Raw genomic sequence first — 18887 nt, 5'->3', positions numbered from 1 at the left:
AACTGCGCTGGAAAAGATGTGTCCTTTTTGTGACAGCCATTAATTTTTGACTCACGGCATCAGTCTTTCTGCCTTGTGATTGGATTAAACAAACACTGACAGTTCTCACGATCCAAATAAGGAAACATAAATGTGTGCAAATGCAGCAATGTGAAATGAGATAATGGTTGTGGTCGAATGGAGCAAAAAAAACCGGATGGGGGTTAGATAACAAAGAGCCATGACATAGAATAGGAGAATCTCATGATGATGACAGAAAGCAGCATTGGAATTGAGGAAATCGTCATTGTTATTTTTTTTTCCTTTTTATTTTGCTATTCAAGTCATTTTTTTTTTCCTTCATTCTTTTCTAAATTGCGTTTCTTTCATTTTGAACTTTTTTTTTTTAGTTGCTCCTCATTTTCATGCTTGTTCAACTTCCTGACGAAATACTTCTCTGTATCATTCATCACTTAAAGTCAGTTACTTGCATTGATCTAATATCAGTGGCAAGGTAAATTCTCAGACCCTGTTCGCAGTAAGAAAAAAAAAAAAAAAAAAAAAAAAAGAGATAAAGAAAACAAGATCATTGTGCGACGATTTCAAAGAGCGACCACTGATGAGATGGCCTCTCCCGTAGCACATGTCGGCGTTTGCGACATCTCGTCGGCGATTGGACCTTGTGGTCCGACAACATCAGCATAACGACAGCACATGCCAGCAATGAGATGCTGGACATCCTAACGGATATATTCACCGATTCATCGCTTCGACGTTATGGCATAAAAAGTTTGGCCATGATCATCAATCGAAATGATGCTTCCGTATGTCAGTTTCTCGCTGCTTTGCTTGGTCAACAACAGCACGACATCACTTGTTCCAGCCTTCGTTTCGAAGCCCCATGGACGGTTCATGACCAACTGCTAGGATTGCTTTCGCAGCAGGATGCCGGCCTCAAAAGTATTCGGGAGGTATCGGTGAGTGACCCTGACCAGGTCTTTTCTACGTTGAGCGATATGTCAAGAAACCCTGTGATGGATTGGCTGGTCCACTGTCAGTCTAGTTTAGAAATATTCAATGTGGCCTCGTTACCAGCAGACTGGCTACTGTATTACATTCCTCGCAAGGATTTGCAATTCCCTAAACTCGCATCCTTGACATTAGCGCTTCGGTCATTTTTCTCCTTGCCAGCAACTGAGGAATCACGGCAATGTTATTGGCAACAGTTCAAGCACGTGTTTCCGAATTTACGACACTTGACTTTGCATGTTGCACCAGACGACGCTACCTGCCTAATTAAAACTTTATTGCACACCAAATCTCTGTTCCCCTGGATCCAATCCATCACCATCGTCAGTCCATCGGATCTGAAGCAGGTATTCCCTCCCGCAGAACTTCGAGCCATCTTATCCAACTTGACCGGGTTGACACGGGTCAATGTAGGATGGGATATGATGCTGGTCTGCTAATTTACTTTATCACTTATATTCTCCCGCCATAATGTCACAATCCCTGTCACTCATTAACCTAATGAAGGGAAAAAAAAGGACAAACACGCCATAGACAGTAGAACGTTTTCCTCCTTTTTTGTCAATCCCTGCATATTTGAGTAAAAATCATCATATTGCTTCTAATTTCTCTTTTTGAATCTGGTGCTCATGCTTGTATGAATCTTTTTTTTCTTGGCTGCACAGCTCTCCATATAACAGAAAACTTATCAAACATGATGTCATGTGTAATCTCCATCATCAATATTCTTATATTTGGTTTGTTGCTTTATAAAGCTTGACACAGCCAATTTTGTCAAGAGATCACAAGCCATTATTAGGTGGATGGTCAAAAATAACGGAAAGAAAAAAAAAACATTGCATCTACTGTACAATATTATCATGAATTTGAACTGTAGATACGGTATCATTAGTTGCAGAATCTCGAGCCGGCAGTCTCCTGACAAATAACGCAATACTCATTGACAACAGCATCAATATCTTGTGTAGGCGATCTGACATGGTAAATTTTGACAGCTGATTCAAGGCAGATAATGCGCCTATTCAAAAAGTGATGACGAACACGATAGGATGACACAATTTGTTTACAGGAAGATCATTTGTACAGTTACTGTCTTTCAGAAAACATTGTTGGCTCCAGTGAGAAAGACTTCCACTTTTGTTACTGCAATGCAGTATCCATGAAGGTTTTGCTTTGTTCACACCCCTTCTCCGCAAACTCTAATGGTTCAAAAAGTCAGATGGCTGGACCAGTGCTGCAAATAAGCACATGACTAAGCATAAAAGCGGTCATGGAAGACAGTCAAGATCACCCGGATTCTTCTGCTGCTCCCTAAGCAGTTGCATGATTTTGAGCTAGTTGCAATTTGAATATTGTTGAAAGATGTCCATCGCATGACCTGTGACGACACCATACTCACTCGCCAATTACCTAGTTTAATCTTATCTCGTTGACTTGAGACTCACCTTTGCGCAGGAAGCAGATAGTGTTGGTCATGTCATACATGGATCCATGTCTGTGCTGCATACTACAGTATACGGTCGTTAAATTACATTCTAAAGAGTAAACAAATGTCTTGTGCCTTACATATCGCGGAAGTTTTCCACTTTATTTTATTGTCTTTTTTCTTTGGCGCAGTTCATTTTCGGTCACTCATATCCTAGTCCTTTCAGAGCATACAGCCATTATCGGGTGCTTCGATTCTGAGGCTTGTTTCTCATGATTACAGAGCCTATCAGGTATTTTAGACGAAAACCCCATCCGTTATTCTACAGACAAACCTTTCCCGCTTACGATTTTGACCAAACACGAAAGTTGGTGTCCACTGGCCTTGATTACACCATCCGGGAAATTTTAACCCTTTTAACAAGGAAAGAAAAAAAAATTAATCTAAAATATGCTCGGCATTGACGTTTCCTCTCCAGTTTGTCTGCTTTTTGTTTGATCATTTCTTTATTCTCCTTTTCTCTTTTTGATTATTTTTTTGTTTCTTGCAGACTCGTCATTAGAAATCGAAAAAAGAGTCGATCTTCAATACTGGTACTTTCTTCGGTTCCTCTACATCTTTTGAGTGTTCCTTTTTGTTTTCTGTCACCTTGTCTTGAAGCGTCGCTGCGCAAATCCAATTAAGTCTCCGAACATCATCCAACATGACCAAACAATTGCTAGCACAAACTATCAATGCAAACCGATCGCCTACTGAATATGCAGAAAAAACGTATCTTCCAGAAGACGAACGGTTACCACAATCCCCATCATTGTCTACCACGAATACGTCAGATAATCGTCATGCTGGTAACGTTTCCGACACAGCAACTGCCAATGACTTAAACCCCATATCTACCGCATTGTCACCCATTTACGTCAATAATGCTTCGTCTACTGCCTCGACACCAAGCCCGATTATGATGGCCAACTCCATGATTTTAATGTCAGCCCCGCCTCATCCAATGTCTCAAAAGCTCAGCAACTCCACTAGCGACATGAACAACTTTGCGGCTCATCAAGCGGCTGCACGCAAAGCACAGATGGATGCGGCAATGGCAGGTTTCATTGCGGCCGCCAAAGCTTCCAGAGCAGCTACCGTCGCCGCCGCGGCGGCGACGGCGGCACGAAAACAACCCCACAATATCGATGCCGTCTTGTCGGCTCCCGTATCTGGGCCAACGTCCGATTATTTTCATCCTGGCGACAAAGTGGCCGCCAAAAAGAAGCACGATGCGATAAAAAAACCAAGAAGCATTACCATTACCACTGCGAAATCATCCCTTGACATGGACTCCTTGTCTGATACTGTGCCGTTGCATCGGAAATCTGAAGACAGCAAGGTTGCGGAAACAAAAGAAACGAACAGCTCCACCAAAGATCACAGCGACCGATTTATTTTGGGTGGACCTCTGTCCCCGCCTGGACTCAATTCCTCTTCGCCTCACGTCGAAGTCGATGACACGACATCGTCTAAACGGAATAGCAGTGCCAAGATGGACATGAATTCTGAAACGTCGTCATTGAACGAATTTCGACAATCCTCCAGTGACATTACTCTGCTTAGTAAAGCCGTTTCCAGGGATACCGTGCGGTCGCCAGAGACGCAATCCTTGGTATTTGCCTCTTCACACAATCCTGTTTCGGTGCTACTAGGGGATCACATCAATTTTACCGAACGGGATGATCCTTCGATGTTTAAAATCTCCCCCGAGACACTTGGAAAGGCCATAGTCCGCATGGTCGATACGCCCACGATTCAAAAGATTGTAACCATGACCCTCGATCGCGTCTTACCGTCTCCACATCCCTTGAATATGGGTTCACAAGACCTTTTCCCCGAAATTACCGACAGTATAAAGACGGTCCTTTCGGAACGGAATGAAGCAGGGTTAAACCATTTTGCCACATTGCAACTCAATGAAAGAAGCCCACGCCCCCACGTGGGTACTTCGCAGATTTATGACGAGCAAGAAGAACCATCCTATGACAACACGCCTAATCAGTGGGACGCCCTGCAGCAACAAGAATGCAGTTCCTTGGAAGTGCGACGATCCATTCGACGGTTAAATGCACTCAAAGAGCTTATGGACACCGAAGAAACCTATGTGCGTGATTTGAACATCCTTGTAACGGTATGAATAAACGTCAGTTTTGACGACAAGTCACTTGGATGTGCACCATGCCCAATGGATCTAACTAATTTTTATTTTATAGCATTTCTTTGCTATTATTCAAGAAGCCGATTGTATCTCTGTGGAGGATCGAAAACTGCTTGTGCGTAACGCGTTTGATATTTTACACTTCCAGGAGCAATTTTACGAAGCGCTCAAAGAAGCCCATGGCGAAGATGGCCCAAAACGTCACGGAATCCAGTATCGTGGTAACCTGGGCAAGATTGCTCGTTGCTTTACCGAGTGGGTAAGCTACATGCTCTGTCTTATTTCATCTCAGGATGCTATTGTCTTATCCGTGAACACCCTTCTTTCTTTTAAAGGGACACAAGTTTGAGGTGTACGTCGATTACTGCATTCATCAAGATCGCTCCGTTCAACTATACAATGAATTACTGCGAACCAACGAAGCCTTTGCCAACTTGATCGAACGTTTACATACATTCTACCGCGTATCATATGGTTTCAGTCGATTGAAGTTCGATGATTACATTATAATTGTAAGATGGTCAATGCTCATGGACCTGTGCCGTTTTAAATTAACAATTTTGCCTGCTTAGCCTTTCCAAAGAATCCTTCGATATCGTCTTATTCTGCAATCCATCATCCGAGCCACCCAAAAAGATACTGCGGAATACGAAGAGTTATCCAAAGCGCAAGATATTATGCACGCCATTGCCTCGAGACTAAATAACGAAAAATCAAAATTGGAAGCTGAAAGAAAAACATCCTTGTTTTTATCCCGCTTGGATGCCGACTGGGTACGGACAGACTGGATCAATGACATTTTTGTATGGGTTCACTCACCGCTTTCTTTTTTATGTTTCTTTTTTATCGCAGAGTTTGCCTAAACGTTGGTACAAGAACCTGGGAACGTGCTTGCTTATCGGTACGCTGGAGGTCCGCTACGCACAGCATGGCATGAAATCCAAGCGTTACGGCTGTGCCTTGTTTAATTCTTACATGATTATCGTGAAAGCCAAGAAACATAAACAGTACGAACCGCGTTACTGGTTTCCTTTGCGATTATTTAATCTGGAGAATATGCACGATCATGAAGGTAAGATATTCAAGAGAAAACCACGCAGCTTTTTTTTTTTTTTACTTTGTGTAACTGAATTTTGCGGTGTTATTCGATGTCTACTACAGCCGTCTCTTGTGGCTGGATTTTACGCAACGATAATCAGATCCTGGAATTTTCTTCCATTTGCGAACAGGAAAAGCGAATTTGGATGGACACGCTGGGCCACGCCATTGAACAAACCCGAAAACAACACAATGAAAATGACAGTGACCCCGTGGAAAAGTTGTTCGTCTCATCTTTTGACCAGTATACCGCACAAGTATCCACTCCAATGTCCGCATCCACATCGTATGCCAGTTTCCAAAGTTCGGTAGCACGACAGGACTCATTACAGGGAACGCCGCGATCGTCCACGATGCCAAATGCGTTGACCGACGATGCTTTACTAGACAGTGAGGAAAAGCAGACAAAGAATCGATCATTGAGCGCAGTGTACGATAAATCCGCGGACAGTATTCCCCCGCTAACCAGCGATCCCTCTTCGTCCAGCCTTCGCGCGCGGTCGAGTGTCAGTGATTTTAAAGATTTTTTCTCGGCCAACATTACGGAAAAATGGTCCCACCACAAATACAACCAGTACCATGCGCGACGATTATCCATCGATATCAAATTTGAAGATGTCTGTACGACGCCCATTCTCACTGCACGATCGCAAGCACGCCAGGATTACGGAAGCTCTTATGAACAGTGGCGACGACGAAGCCAGTTACCAAAGACAGCATCCATGATGTCGTTCAGCGATGTGTACGATTTCGTGTCACCTTCCTCATCGAGCCCGTCTCCTCATCATACCTACTACGGATCGACTTCGAGCAGTCCCCGATACCATTCATTTGGTGATTCTTTGCTCAATGTCGTTCGTCGCAAATCGTCTTTACCGACACGAATCAATGGAGATTACTATGACTATCCTTCACATCCTTCGCATCAACGGTCTCTTCCTATGAGACGCCTTCAGGTACCTCCTCCTTCAAGATCCACCCTCGATGGTGGTGTCTCGTCTCTTTCACCATTGCATCCGACCGACAGTATGATTTTCCGGCTCTCACAACGGTCGCAGGACAATCTGCAGCCATCGAGACCGCATCCTGAAGCCACCCTGCCTGCTGTGGCCAATCATGCCACCCTACCGCGGTCATCTAGCCATTTCTTTGGCAAGATGAAGGAAAAGTTTGGCCACCTCAGCACACCGAGGGGTGTACGTCGCAATGGACTGAACGCCCCTACTGCCGTACGTGTACCGAAAACAAATGCAAAAAGTGGAAACATGGCGGCTCCGTCGCCGTCCACGTCAGACCATCGGGTAAATGAGCTGCGACAGTCTGTAAACAGATCATTGTACGTAACAAGAAAATGACATGCTGACGTGTTGATAGTTGACAAAGAAAGCCACGGACAAGCCCTTAATGATGCATGACAATTACTCGGTACTGGAGTTGCCCAAGTACTCGACCGAGGTACTCAATGCGCCAGTGGTTGAATCCGATTCTTCCATGAGTATCCCGAGCGACACGGATAAAAGTTCAGCACTGTCGATTTCCGTCGATTCGGCCGATCTTCGAGAGCGACGATTTCGTGGTTTCAAAAGTCGATTGAAGGATTTCGCGTCGCCTCGTCTTAAACGAAAGCAAACCCCTTGAATAATAGTAGTATCCTCTTGATCGCTTCCTCATTTGTATATATAACTATGTGATGCAATTCTGACCATTTCGTATATAAGAGACTTGATGAACAAAAAACAATGAACGAAAAAAAAAATAATGAGCATCGTACACACACAACCCTTTCCGATCATCCGTGCCTTCTTAATTTGGACATACCGAACTGCCAGTGCATGACCTTGATCGCTTATCAGATCAAGCGATCATGTGGGCAAGTGTCGGCCTGACAATTTTGAAAATCATGGTGTCTCATGCAGAATTCCTTTTTTTCTGCGATGATCCGTTTACTATCAAAGATCTCTTTCCTTCCCCGCCCACGATTTATCTATTTCAATGACGCAGCGCTTCTCACGCAATAGAACTCCTATTTCTGGTATATATGCATCTCGCTTTCCCATCAAAGTCAGTGAATGAGTGAGTAGACTGGGTTCATTTCAGATGTTTTCATTACCGTGAGGCAGATGAATGAAAAAAGAATCTGATAAGATTTGATCGATTTGAGAATTCCATCTCGGTTGCACAAGGTTTCACCTGCACGAAAAAAATGAACCAGAATGGATCTCATCGAAGGCGATGAACATTCTTGTTTCCATTTTTTTTTTTTTCTTGCTGGCGTGGGCTATTTCTCTATATACGGCTTGAGAGTAGACATCGTCCGTAAAAGAGAAAAAAATCCAAACTTCCAAGAAATCCAAGAACTCCATGACGCGTGGGGCCGTGGCGCTTATTGACAGATATAAAATGAGCGCAAAAACTGAAAGCGGTCTATCCATCATCATCATCATCATCATCGTCCAGTCAAGGATATCATTATAATGGTTCTTTTCAACTCTCTGCTTGCTTTTGCCGCCACGGCCCTTTTGGCTACCCAGGCCCAAGCCCACGTTGGTATGACCGTCTTCACCACCGATGTAAGTAATCCAAAGCATGCTGGTTGATACGTCGAGAAGAAAAAAGTTATTAAATCAGATAAATGGCGATTTACAGGAAGATCTGTACTTGACTACCGGTATCCGTTTACCTCACGGTTGTCGCAGCAATGGTGCTCTTGCTCGCGCGGTGGTGGTGGAAATTCCCAACGCTGTGACGCGCCTCCAAGTGCAGTGGATCCCTGGCTGGAATTCGACCGTGAACTACAGACAATTGAACCCTCCCAGAGAAGAGAATGGCAAGCAAGTCACCCAAGCACCTTCCAGCGTGCGATGGGAAGGCGGTCCATTGCCAGCAGGCCACTTCCTCGATTTTAACATGCGTATTCGTATTCCTGACATTGAAAAGGACCGCGACACATTGTACTTCCCTACCTCGGTAGAGTGTGATGGCGCTCGCGATCTCTGGAACCAGATCCCGGATACACCAGGTTACGATAAGGACTCCGAGTTCCACGCTCCCCTGATCCACGTTGGTTCCGCCGTGAACAAGATCGATACCCCCTGGGTTGAAAGCAAAACACACAAGGAAATGGCATCGGCTGGTACGACGCTCTTTGATAAACGTTCCGTGGCTGCAGGTCTGGCCGTCTCGGCTGCCGCCGCAGTGTTCCATTTGGCTTAAATATCTTTATAAACCAACTATTGATTTCTTACTATTACTAAAATAAAAAAATAAATATCTGAAAATTTTCTAATCCAACTTGAGGTCATCCTCCAACAATATCTTATTATAAACGCGTGTGACAAAAGTAACTTCGTATTATCAGTCTCATAAGTTATATGTGCCTTTATCTTTTCTCGCCATTTACATATATGTGTAGGTGAGTTTCGACATGTTCAAAGACCAATGCACAGAAAGCAAATATTTAACGCATAGTATCCACAATGCAAAGCGTATATCGCGCTGTGATTGTCCCATGTCCCAAAGAACAACATCCACAATAGTCTAGTTTTGTCAGTTGCCTCCCTACCTACACGATTCTCTATAAATTTTTTTCCACAGTTTGGCAGACATCGAATTTGTAATGTAGACCACGTATATATTGTAGTTTTACTGCAAAATGCCATATATATTATACAGCGAAGAAACGATTCAATATTTATTTGTTCAAGACAATACCGTCGAACTAGAAAAGGATCAAAAGAAATAAGAAAAAATCAGTAAATGGCATTCAACTTTCCCCATTATCATTTTTCAGCACAAAACTTACACGAGACTTGAACCATTCCATGGATTCTTCCTTCTTGATACGGTGGTGGGGGCCGACGGTGGTCTTGCAGTGCTTGCGGCGGGCGACACGGTTACCGGGGCGACCCATGACGACGTAGTAGTCCATACCGTAGATACCGATGGAAGGATCGTACTTGATACCCAAATCAATGTGCTCGTCAATACCGAAACCGAAGTTGCCGGTTTCGGAGAAGTTGCGGGCACGCAATTCGTATTCCTTGACCTTCAAACCACGTTCCAAGATTTCCTCAGCCTTGGCGCCACGGACGGTAACGTGGACGGCAATCTTTTCGTTACGACGGATACCGAAAGTACGGACGGTGTAACGTGCCTTGGAGTAGACGGGAGTTTGACCGGTCAATTGTTCGAGCACCTTGGCAGCACGAGTAAGTCTGTCACCAGACTCACCGACAGAGATGTTCAGCACAAGCTTCTCAATGTGAAGGCTGCGCATGGGGTTGGCCTTGGACTTCTGAACTTCAGCGCTCTACAAATAAATCCCAATTAAGTAAACATTGACCAATGTTCAAGCATAATGAGAAGTCAATGGAGGATGAATGCTAGATGATCGCTGGCAGAATGCACATATGTGGTGACCAAAATGACGATGGATTCCAATGGAATGGTTAAATCGAAAATGCTGACACGGAACTCTTATTCCTTTTATCTTATCCCTTGTCGGCAACAGAGATCCATATACTGCTGCAAATCGTATTCATCCATCGTCGTGCCGGTGTAATCTATCATTCATCCTCCATAGTATGTGAATATCAATGGATGAATCCATACCATGTCTGACGATATCGAAGCAAAAAGAGGAAGTATAATAATTCACCTTGCCATGACCGATCAAAATGCCTCCGGGGAGGATCGAACACTCAGGAGTCCCACTCTGCCCTTGTGGTCCGGACCGGACATCCAAAAATCCGGCAGCTTAAAAATAATGATTTCATTTCGCACAAAAACCAAAATAAAAAAAAGCAAGTGGCATCTGCAAACAAGAGCGTATAAACCATGTTGAAAAAAAAAGAATAATAAAGCTGGGATTATAGAATTTTATGCAAAAATCGCCTTTATTTTCAAGAAGTGTCCATGTGACTCAATATGAACGTAAACGAGAAAGTGGGAAAGCATGCTTAGTGCTGCTTCTTGGACTGTAAATAAAAGAAAAACGATAAATATTTTTGCATATTCATCAACGTTACTGCTTATGAGATACTTTACCTTGATCTTCTTGATGTAGAACTCGAGTTCCTTGCCTTCAAGAATGTAACCATCGCAACGGCCAGATTGACCGGGACGGGAAGCAATGATGGCATAAAGGCGACCAGCAGCGAACTGATCATCCAAAAGAGGATCGACAGCAGCCTTGGCCTGACGAGCCTGGAGCTTCTTCTGGACGCTGTTGGACTTCTTCTCCTCCTTGGTCTCAGTTTCCTACAAGAGCAAACAACAATAACAATGAGCACCGAGTCGTACACTCATGGCACTGGCTCACAAAGGGTGAAATGGACGATTTACTTACAGTGGTCTTGGCCTTCTTCTTACCGAGGGGAAGAGCGTAGTGAGACTCGTACCACTGACGGAAAGGAGTGGCATCGATCTGGATGATGGCACCCTTGACAAGAGTGTTGGTACGGACCAATTCGTTGTTGGAGGCGTTGTAGACAACGGTCAAGACACGGGTCTTGCGGGAAACGCCTTCGGAACCCCACGAGAAGTTACCAGCTTCAAGACGAAGAGCACGCTTCTTGTAGTTGCCACCGCGGACGCGGACCAAGTGGATACGCTTGCTACCAACCTTGGTGCTGGCGGGTTGACGACCCAACTCGAACCTTTACAAGTAAAAGAAAAAAAATAGCAAATCGTCAGTTATCTGGTGAACAAATTTCATGAGGAATCCACAGCTGTTCTTTTTTTTTTCTCGTCGCTCGCATGAGAATAGATTTCATGTTGCTGAAATCCTTCTGTCATGTCTTTTGTTTTGGATACTCTGCAGTGTCGATAACGCATTCGCAATGGGCAAAGGGAAAATGATGCTTACTTTCTCTTCTTTCGGTATTGGTCACGTCTAGCACCAGTGGCGCTGCGCTTGTGGCGAGAATCACGGCTGATACCTGATAGAGGAAAATGGATGGATCATTAGCCCTACGTTCTGATAGTGTGTATGTAATGATTGATGTATGGATTCACGATGAATCGATACATCTATCGTACGGATGCATTACCCATATTGTTTGCAGAGAAGGAACCTCTCAGTAGGCAGATTCTCGATCAAGTTTTACCCTCGCTCCGGCGGATCGAACGGCCGTGACGCTGAATGCGGAGTCCGGGTGTGACTGCGAATGTACCTGTCGGAACAGGCTCTGTCTTTTTTATGCTTTCGTGCAAGTCATTCAATCGCTGGGCATTGGTTCATACATTGATATCGAATAGTTTTTTCCACGGTATGCTATACATTTCTAGTAATTTATTTAATATGAAGGATAAATAAATGAGCATTTAAGAAAGCTCTCTTTTTCTTTTTTTACGATTTAGACGTCAACCAGTTGATGTTTGGCCTTGGCAAGTGCCAATAAGCTGTCGAATTCACCCGAGTTTTTACACATGCGGAAGAACACCGACTCAACGTTTTTGATAAGTTCCAAGGGGCTATAAATACAAATCAAGCGGATTAAGTGTGACGTTCCTTTTTAAAAAGGGGCAAATTAAGTAATAACTGACCTTGCGAATTCCACAATCTTTCCCTGGTCCAGCACGAGAATACGGTCGTATTCAATTACCGTGTGCAAACGATGCGCGATGCACAAAATGGTGCAATCCGCGAATTCAGTGGCAATGGTCTTTTGAATGGCCTTGTCGGTATCAAAATCGACGCTGGCAGTAGCTTCGTCCATGAGCACAATACGTGTTCGTTTGAGCAAAGCGCGAGCCAGACAAAGCAATTGTCGTTGACCTTGAGAGAAGTTTTTGCCTCCTTCGCTGACGGGTGTATCCAGATCTTTGAAAACGTTGGAATTCACCCCACTCAATTCAACTTCATCCACAGCGTTGCCGGTAGGCAACAAGTGAACGCGACGCAGAGCCATAAAGATATCTTCATCGGTGAATTGATCAAATGGATCCATATTGGAACGTAGTGTGCCAGAGAACAAGGTTGGATCTATGGAGGAAAAAGCAATGCATTTCCGTTACTTTTTTCAATCGCATGAAAAAAGTCGCTTTCGATTTTTTCTTACCTTGAGGGATAATGGTCAAATTGGCACGCAAATCTTCTGTGCCCAAGTGCTTGATGTCAATATTATCAATGAGAATTCGACCCTTGGTGGCTTCAACAAATCGGAAGAAAGATAATGCCAACGTGGATTTGCCACTGCCGGTACGACCCACCACACCAATCTTTTCTCGGGGGTTAATGGAGAACGAAAGGCCTCTCAACACAGGGTCCAAATCCGCAGCATAACGCACTTCGAGATCCTGCACTTCAATGCTGCCTTCCGCGGGCCACTAAACACAACATGGCATCTCTTTTAATTCGTGACCCGTTAAATAATAGACCATGATGAAACACTTACAGCAGCAGGAGGTCGGACATCGGTGATGGCCGGGGCTTCTTGTTCCATTTCCATGAATTCCACCACACGTTCAACCGCATTAAAGCTCATTTCCAAGCTGGTATAGCGACGAATAGCCCAGAACATCTAATGGCACGATTCAGTTATTCAGCCAACGATTGAATAAATTAACTTTTTTCAATTACCTGATCCGTGTACTGCAACACAAAGCTGAGAATAAAGCCAGCAAGCGAAGTATTCAGACGGCTCAAGCTGAGCAGAATGATCAATCCTGTAACGGAATTGATGGTGGCACCCATCAGGGCGTAACGCAAACTGACCCAGCGATTGATCACCCAAACGTAATAAAAGGGACGTGCATTGGTGTCGACGCGTTTCAACATTTCTTGCAAGAATTGGCGCGTGGCACCAAAAGCACGAATGGTCGCAACACCAACGATGGTTTCGGTAAAGTGACTGAACAGAGGCGAACGTGATACGGAATCCATGCGTTTCAATTCCCGCGAAGTCGATACAAACATCGCACCCAAAGCAATATTCACAACGGCAATAAGCACCATTGGCACGATGAACACGGGCATCACTATCGATACGGACAAAATGCTGGAGAAAATCACCAGCCATTGGATGACAAAGTTCAGCAAATCATTGGGAATCGTGGAGTCGACTGTTTCGAAATCCTTGGAGAAACGGTTGAGGATACGACCAATGGGGGTGGTATCAAAGAATCGGAGAGGCGCACGGAACACGCGATGCAATAACTGAGCATACAGCTTCTTGCTGGCTCGCAAGGTTCCCCAGTAAAGACCGGCAAATCGCACCGTGCCCACCAAAATATTCGACATGGTGATTAACACATACACACCGAGATAAAAGTTCACACTGTCCGTCTTTGAACCATCGCCCATCACTGTCATGGATGGATCGGTACCCATCGCAGCGATATCCGCGGAGCCGTTCGAATCGGTCATTGGCATATAAAGACCACCGTAGGAGTTGGCAGAACGTTGAGGCGACATATTGAACATGTGGAAGGCCGTGGCACTAGCGCTTCGGTCCTGATTTTCGTAGGATTGAGCCCATTCCTTGATCCACCAGCTGTCCATGATATCCAAACCACGAGCGCCAATAATGAATAGTGCCATCATGAACCAGTAAAATGGATTGCCGACCATATTCAGATACAACTTGTACAATCTAAACTTGACCTTGCCGGTGGCACGAGCTGCAAGAAGAAGAAAAAACAAAAAAGACACACGTAAGACGACATTCTTCGCTGCACGCATTTTGCTATTTCTCAAACGAAAATAGACTTACTTTCTTCCTCGACCAACACTTTGGGTGCCTTTTTGTTGAGATCCACCTTGGTCACTTCTATAGCAGGTGCTGTCGCCTCTTCGATGGCTTCTTCTTCATCTTCCGCTTCTTCCTGACCCTTTTCTTCTTCCAAGATCGTGGCCAAAGATCCCGACTGGCGCAAATCTGACGGAGAACCGAACAAATTGACTTGGCCGCTTTGAATGTGGACAAGGTAAGCAGTACCACCGAGACACAGTTTCACATGATGCGTGATCAAAATACGCGTTCGATTACGCATCAAAGGTCCCATCAAGCAAGTATCATACAGGTGTTTAGCGGTGTGAGCTAGATCATGGAGACAATGAGCCAGGATGCCTTGTGATTTTCCGAACCCATCAAAAAACTTACCATCCACGGCGCTGAGTACATCATCCATCAACACGTTCTTGGCACGAGAGTACACGGCACGGGCCAAGGCAACGCGAGCTTTTTGACCTCCAGACAAAGTGATTCCCTTTTCGCCAATTTCCGTCATATCACCGTCCTCCAAAATCGTCAAATCTTTATCAAGGGCACAGGCCGTCAACGTATCCTTGTAACGCTGCTCCACCATGGGAAGACCAAACAGAATATTATCGCGAATAGAAGCATTTTGCAGCCAGGCTACAGGAAACATGGACGTTTTAGATCCTTGGTAACGCAGTGCATCTTTTTTTTTTCTTACCTGTTTGAGATACGTAAGCAACAGCATGATCGAGAATCCAGGCTTCTTCAGGGATTTCGTCGCAGATGGCAAAATCCGCACTGACAGCAGTAGCCACAGGCGTGCGGGGACAATGGACTTGACCACTCAGGATCGTAGCTTCACCCAATAAACTAAGTATCATCAAAGTTTTGCCTGAACCTGTTGCGCCGCAAATCACACTCAATTCACTGTTGGGGAAGTGAATATCCACATCCTTCAAGATGAAACCATCGGTAGGACCGGTTGCACGAGTTTCTTCGGATGCATCTGTTAAAGCAGGAAGTTTCCAGCCGATGGTAGCATGGTCGAATCCAATATGAACTGGCTCGTTAGGATTGATGGGCACGGGTGCAGTCACCTCCTCCTCGTTAAGGTAGGTTTCAATACGACGGACACTGATATTTGGTTAGATCGTTCATCCCAAAAGAAACGAAAGAACAACAAGGTGATGCACGAGGCATCCAGCTTACCTGATAAGCGCCTGAAGCCATTCAATGAACACTTCTGGGAGAATATTCAAGGCAAAACGGAGTTCAGTAAAGACGGTGATTGCTGTAAAAGCAATGGGGGCCGTCAGTTCTTTGCCTTCAAGCTTGGTGAAGGACCAGAAAGAGATGATGGTGACCAAAATAGGGGATCTATCCAAACAAAATAAACCAGTGTCACATTCAGAAAAAAAAAGATCAAGCGTGAAATCAGATATTGAGATGTATCAAACGAACCCTTGCCACAAAATCGTAAACAAAACTTCGGAAATGTAGGACGTCCTCAAGTGTTTGAGTTCCAGGCCTCGCGCTTCCATGATCCGTTTTTCCCAATTTCTTTCCCAAGCAAAGAACTTGATCTGGCGAATGCCTTGAAGTACCTCATTCATCAAAGCGACTCGCTTATCACGCGACTCCATCAACTGATCTTGGGTCTTTGCAAATAGTTTCGCGTTGTAATGATTCAAGGGAAGCGTCACGATCATTACCAGTAAACCTAAGAAGCACGAAAGTCCAAGTAATTGATACAGAAAGTAGATGCCAATAGCGAGCTCCGTAGGAGCACAAATGACCGACATCCACCAAGTGGAGAATTCCGAAATACGGTTGGAATCGGTGCTCATGAGATTGACGATCGTACCCGTAGAAGAGCTAACATCCTCCGTCGATTCCGAGGCCTCGGTTGTTTCGGCATTCGATGATTCATCCTTCTCTTCCCCACCACCAGCGACTGCCGAATCCATACGATGCAACGTTTTGCGATAGATTTCAATGTTCAGCATGGATTTAATACGGACCTGGACCGAGGAAGCAGCTATAAAGACACAATAAGATGACAAATTAAGCAACCATAGACATACAATACAGTTTTCCGCCGACCAATATTTCGCAGAAAAGCAACATACCGTAATACCACAACTGGCCCACGAAGATACCCGTGACGAAGATGGAGAGACCAAGACCGCCCACGACCAAGAACCCTTGGGTCAGCATTTCACGATTATCCATTCCTCCTTGAATATGCTGAATAAGAACAAGTAACTGGTTCAAGAAATAGGCGGGAACATAGTATAAAAGCGACGTAATAAAAGCCAGGGTGACCTGAATAAGGATGGCAGATCTGTTGGCCTGGTATATCCGGTACAGTAACGACCGATTTCGATGTTCTCCGAAAATATAATACAGGTTATAACCACGATAGAGAGGCGGCAAGGTCGGTAAATCATCGTCCACAAGACTCTTTTTTCGGTAGGCCGTCTTGATCAAAGGTGTAACCCAGTTGAAATAAAGAGTACTCCAGATCGATGACACATTTACCGCTGAAACCGGTTTACCATTTTCATCCAAAAAAGGTTGACCTCGTTCCACCGTCGCTGTCGTATAAAGGAGATCGCTATTTGCCACCACGGCGATCAACAGAGGAAGACCGCCTTCCCACGATACGAAAGAGTACTTGGTGAACACCTCCCATGCCGCGTATAAAGACATACACCAGGCCACAAAATAAAAGACGCACAGATGGACGTTGAGTTTCCATCCCCATTCGTTGGGCAGCTTGTAGCGGCCCGAAAGGCATACCAAAGCCAGTGCGTATAGCCACGAAGCCAGCATCAAAGTGTAAGCAATCACCGTAGCAATGGCGGCTTGCGTATGCTGCTCAAGGTGGGTAAATTCTCGAACTGTGGTGTAGAGATTGTAGACAGCCATGGCTGTCATGACAATGGTATCAAAGGTCATTCGAGGTAAGCGATCATTGTCGGCAAATGGTACTTGAAGATCGCGTTTGTCATCGAAGCGCAATTTGGATGCGGACGCCGATGCTGTTTCTTCGGTGGGTTGCGTTTTCTTATGTTGCAATCCACGTTGTATCGATAGAATGACGGCACTCCCACATACTGTGAGAGTCAAGCCTGACGAGAGCCATAATGCACTCGGTAGGCTAGACATCCTTTTGGAGCAATCGATAATTGAAGCGTGGAAAAAAAAAAGAGAGTTCGAATTTTTTTTTATTTTTTGATGTGTGCGCTTTTAATGGCAATTTCGGGCGATGAAGTATGCTGCGGCAAACCGGGGAAGGCAATTTTTCAAGCGGCATCTGAAATAAGAATTCTGAGGAATGGAACACTGTGCCGCACTATCATTGTTCGGAAAACTCTCGGCACCACTGACATCATAGACACTCATCATCATCGCACTGTACAGCATATAGACTTTGTGGCCGCACAGTATCCTAAAAAGTTCAACATGGGGCCCAATTGCGTTTGGTAATACTATGCTGCCGGCTGGTTTCTGGGATCTTATCATTGGCTAAACATTCAACGGTCCGACCTTTTTGTGTTTGTTTATCATGACAAAAAAAATTATCATTTGCCCTTTTTGAGTCATAAACTCCTTTTTCTACACGTCAACTATGGTTTCACACGATGCACTTGTAACTTGCGGACTATTTGCTCGCAATGAAGGCTTGTAGTCAACTTGCAAACCGACAGACTCTCATCATTGCCTTGTTCTTGGGATAGTTATAATTACATGGTATGGGCGGGGTAGTTTTACTCGGTATGACTCATTTGCAGTAATTATGCAACCCGGCGCAAGGCCCTCATTTACAATTTTGTTTCCAATCGCAAAATTACTCTGGAACTACAGTAAATCTGTGCTTCTGCAAAAACACTTGTACTTTTGTAGCACGAGTTACGACCTACAGTAGTCCTTGAATTCGTGAATTCGTTACAACGCGCGATTCGTAGTTTCGTAGTTCTTCAAGCATCCGGTATCTTTCCAACAATTTATTTTCTTATTCACAACTTGTTGTTAAGCAGAAGCTGCTATTTTCTCAAAATGAAGATCGTCTAATTTGGCATTTACGTCTTTTTCTCGAATGCATTGCATACCGCATCAATGTGGATGACAGTAGGGTTGACTAAAAAGGTGCGAATACTGTAGGTGTTTTATGGGATTCATTTTGCCAACCTGTCACCATCTTTTTCCCGCTGTTAGCTTTCTGCCATTTTTCTTCTGTTACCAACAAGTTATCTTTAGCCCTTCATTCACCCCAAAGCATTATACTGAAGGCTATCATAATAACGCGCAAAGTAGCACGAACCCTCCTTATACTATAACGAGCTAAGGAAGATTTTCTCAGAGGTTATCCGACAGCGCGCCGGATTTACATGACTATCATGGCCGGTTGGTCAAAACAACACAGTAAACTCGCTGAAATGAATTTAAA

The 18887-nt window shown here is 44.5% G+C and overlaps 7 protein-coding genes across 7 annotated transcripts; 3 read left to right on the top strand and 4 right to left on the bottom strand.

The window, feature by feature from the left end:
• Window positions 1-337: 337 nt before the first annotated feature.
• Window positions 338-1597, top strand: BYT42DRAFT_569364 (uncharacterized protein). Its single transcript, XM_051568284.1, has 2 exons — window positions 338-493; window positions 620-1597. The coding sequence occupies exons 1-2, from the start codon at window positions 405-407 to the stop codon at window positions 1446-1448; spliced, it is 918 nt and encodes a 305-aa protein (XP_051423951.1). The 5' UTR covers window positions 338-404; the 3' UTR covers window positions 1449-1597.
• Window positions 1598-5037: 3440 nt separating this feature from the next.
• BYT42DRAFT_569360 (uncharacterized protein) lies at window positions 5038-7452 on the top strand. Its single transcript, XM_051568283.1, has 4 exons — window positions 5038-5146; window positions 5207-5332; window positions 5454-5706; window positions 5796-7452. The coding sequence occupies exons 2-4, from the start codon at window positions 5312-5314 to the stop codon at window positions 7085-7087; spliced, it is 1566 nt and encodes a 521-aa protein (XP_051423950.1). The 5' UTR covers window positions 5038-5146; window positions 5207-5311; the 3' UTR covers window positions 7088-7452.
• A 409-nt stretch (window positions 7453-7861) lies between these two features.
• Window positions 7862-8262, bottom strand: BYT42DRAFT_332905 (uncharacterized protein). The gene has a single exon (XM_051563082.1). It carries the CDS (start codon window positions 8180-8182, stop codon window positions 7919-7921), a length of 264 nt encoding a protein of 87 aa, XP_051423949.1. The 5' UTR covers window positions 8183-8262; the 3' UTR covers window positions 7862-7918.
• On the top strand, window positions 8221-9014 carry BYT42DRAFT_332899 (uncharacterized protein). Its single transcript, XM_051563080.1, has one exon. It carries the CDS (start codon window positions 8319-8321, stop codon window positions 8943-8945), a length of 627 nt encoding a protein of 208 aa, XP_051423948.1. The 5' UTR covers window positions 8221-8318; the 3' UTR covers window positions 8946-9014.
• A 307-nt stretch (window positions 9015-9321) lies between these two features.
• Window positions 9322-10482, bottom strand: BYT42DRAFT_332856 (60S ribosomal protein L11). The gene is made up of 3 exons (XM_051563079.1): window positions 10344-10482; window positions 9535-10041; window positions 9322-9450 (listed from the first exon to the last, which is right to left on the bottom strand). Exons 1-3 carry the CDS (start codon window positions 10344-10346, stop codon window positions 9424-9426), a joined length of 537 nt encoding a protein of 178 aa, XP_051423947.1. The 5' UTR covers window positions 10347-10482; the 3' UTR covers window positions 9322-9423.
• A 128-nt stretch (window positions 10483-10610) lies between these two features.
• BYT42DRAFT_532480 (ribosomal protein S8e-domain-containing protein) lies at window positions 10611-11974 on the bottom strand (the record flags this gene model as incomplete). The annotated part of the gene is made up of 4 exons (XM_051565433.1): window positions 11783-11974; window positions 11599-11671; window positions 11080-11389; window positions 10611-10973 (listed from the first exon to the last, which is right to left on the bottom strand). The coding sequence occupies exons 1-4, from the start codon at window positions 11784-11786 to the stop codon at window positions 10611-10613; spliced, it is 750 nt and encodes a 249-aa protein (XP_051423946.1). The 5' UTR covers window positions 11787-11974.
• Window positions 11975-17644, bottom strand: BYT42DRAFT_532478 (P-loop containing nucleoside triphosphate hydrolase protein). The gene is made up of 11 exons (XM_051565432.1): window positions 16564-17644; window positions 15896-16472; window positions 15644-15811; window positions 15153-15568; window positions 14837-15091; window positions 14447-14773; window positions 13315-14354; window positions 13130-13255; window positions 12794-13061; window positions 12279-12717; window positions 11975-12206 (listed from the first exon to the last, which is right to left on the bottom strand). Exons 1-11 carry the CDS (start codon window positions 17603-17605, stop codon window positions 12089-12091), a joined length of 4776 nt encoding a protein of 1591 aa, XP_051423945.1. The 5' UTR covers window positions 17606-17644; the 3' UTR covers window positions 11975-12088.
• Window positions 17645-18887: the final 1243 nt, after the last annotated feature.

Source organism: Radiomyces spectabilis (assembly GCF_025331425.1).
Source record: "Radiomyces spectabilis strain NRRL 2753 chromosome Unknown BYT42scaffold_6, whole genome shotgun sequence".
NCBI lineage: Eukaryota > Fungi > Mucoromycota > Mucoromycetes > Mucorales > Radiomycetaceae > Radiomyces > Radiomyces spectabilis.
This window is presented reverse-complemented; position numbering and strand designations above follow the sequence as displayed.

Excerpts from the sequence above, each read along its gene's own strand:
- BYT42DRAFT_569364 (XM_051568284.1), top strand. The coding sequence starts at position 405 with ATGCTTGTTCAACTTCCTGACGAAATACTTCTCTGTATCATTCATCAC. Across the intron at positions 494-619 it reads GATCTAATATCAGTGGCAAG|CACATGTCGGCGTTTGCGAC; the intron begins GTAAATTCTCAG and ends CCTCTCCCGTAG.
- BYT42DRAFT_569360 (XM_051568283.1), top strand. The coding sequence starts at position 5,312 with ATGCACGCCATTGCCTCGAGA. Across the intron at positions 5,333-5,453 it reads TGCACGCCATTGCCTCGAGA|CGCTTTCTTTTTTATGTTTC; the intron begins CTAAATAACGAA and ends GGGTTCACTCAC. Across the intron at positions 5,707-5,795 it reads GAATATGCACGATCATGAAG|CCGTCTCTTGTGGCTGGATT; the intron begins GTAAGATATTCA and ends TGTCTACTACAG.
- BYT42DRAFT_332905 (XM_051563082.1), bottom strand. The coding sequence starts at position 8,182 with ATGATGATGATGATGATGATGGATAGACCGCTTTCAGTTTTTGCGCTC.
- BYT42DRAFT_332899 (XM_051563080.1), top strand. The coding sequence starts at position 8,319 with ATGCTGGTTGATACGTCGAGAAGAAAAAAGTTATTAAATCAGATAAAT.
- BYT42DRAFT_332856 (XM_051563079.1), bottom strand. Across the intron at positions 9,451-9,534 it reads TGGAATGGTTCAAGTCTCGT|TTCGACGGTATTGTCTTGAA; the intron begins GTAAGTTTTGTG and ends ATCCTTTTCTAG.
- BYT42DRAFT_532478 (XM_051565432.1), bottom strand. The coding sequence starts at position 17,605 with ATGTCTAGCCTACCGAGTGCATTATGGCTCTCGTCAGGCTTGACTCTC. Across the intron at positions 13,256-13,314 it reads TGTTGCAGTACACGGATCAG|ATGTTCTGGGCTATTCGTCG; the intron begins GTAATTGAAAAA and ends TCGTGCCATTAG. Across the intron at positions 13,062-13,129 it reads ATGTCCGACCTCCTGCTGCT|TGGCCCGCGGAAGGCAGCAT; the intron begins GTAAGTGTTTCA and ends TGTTGTGTTTAG.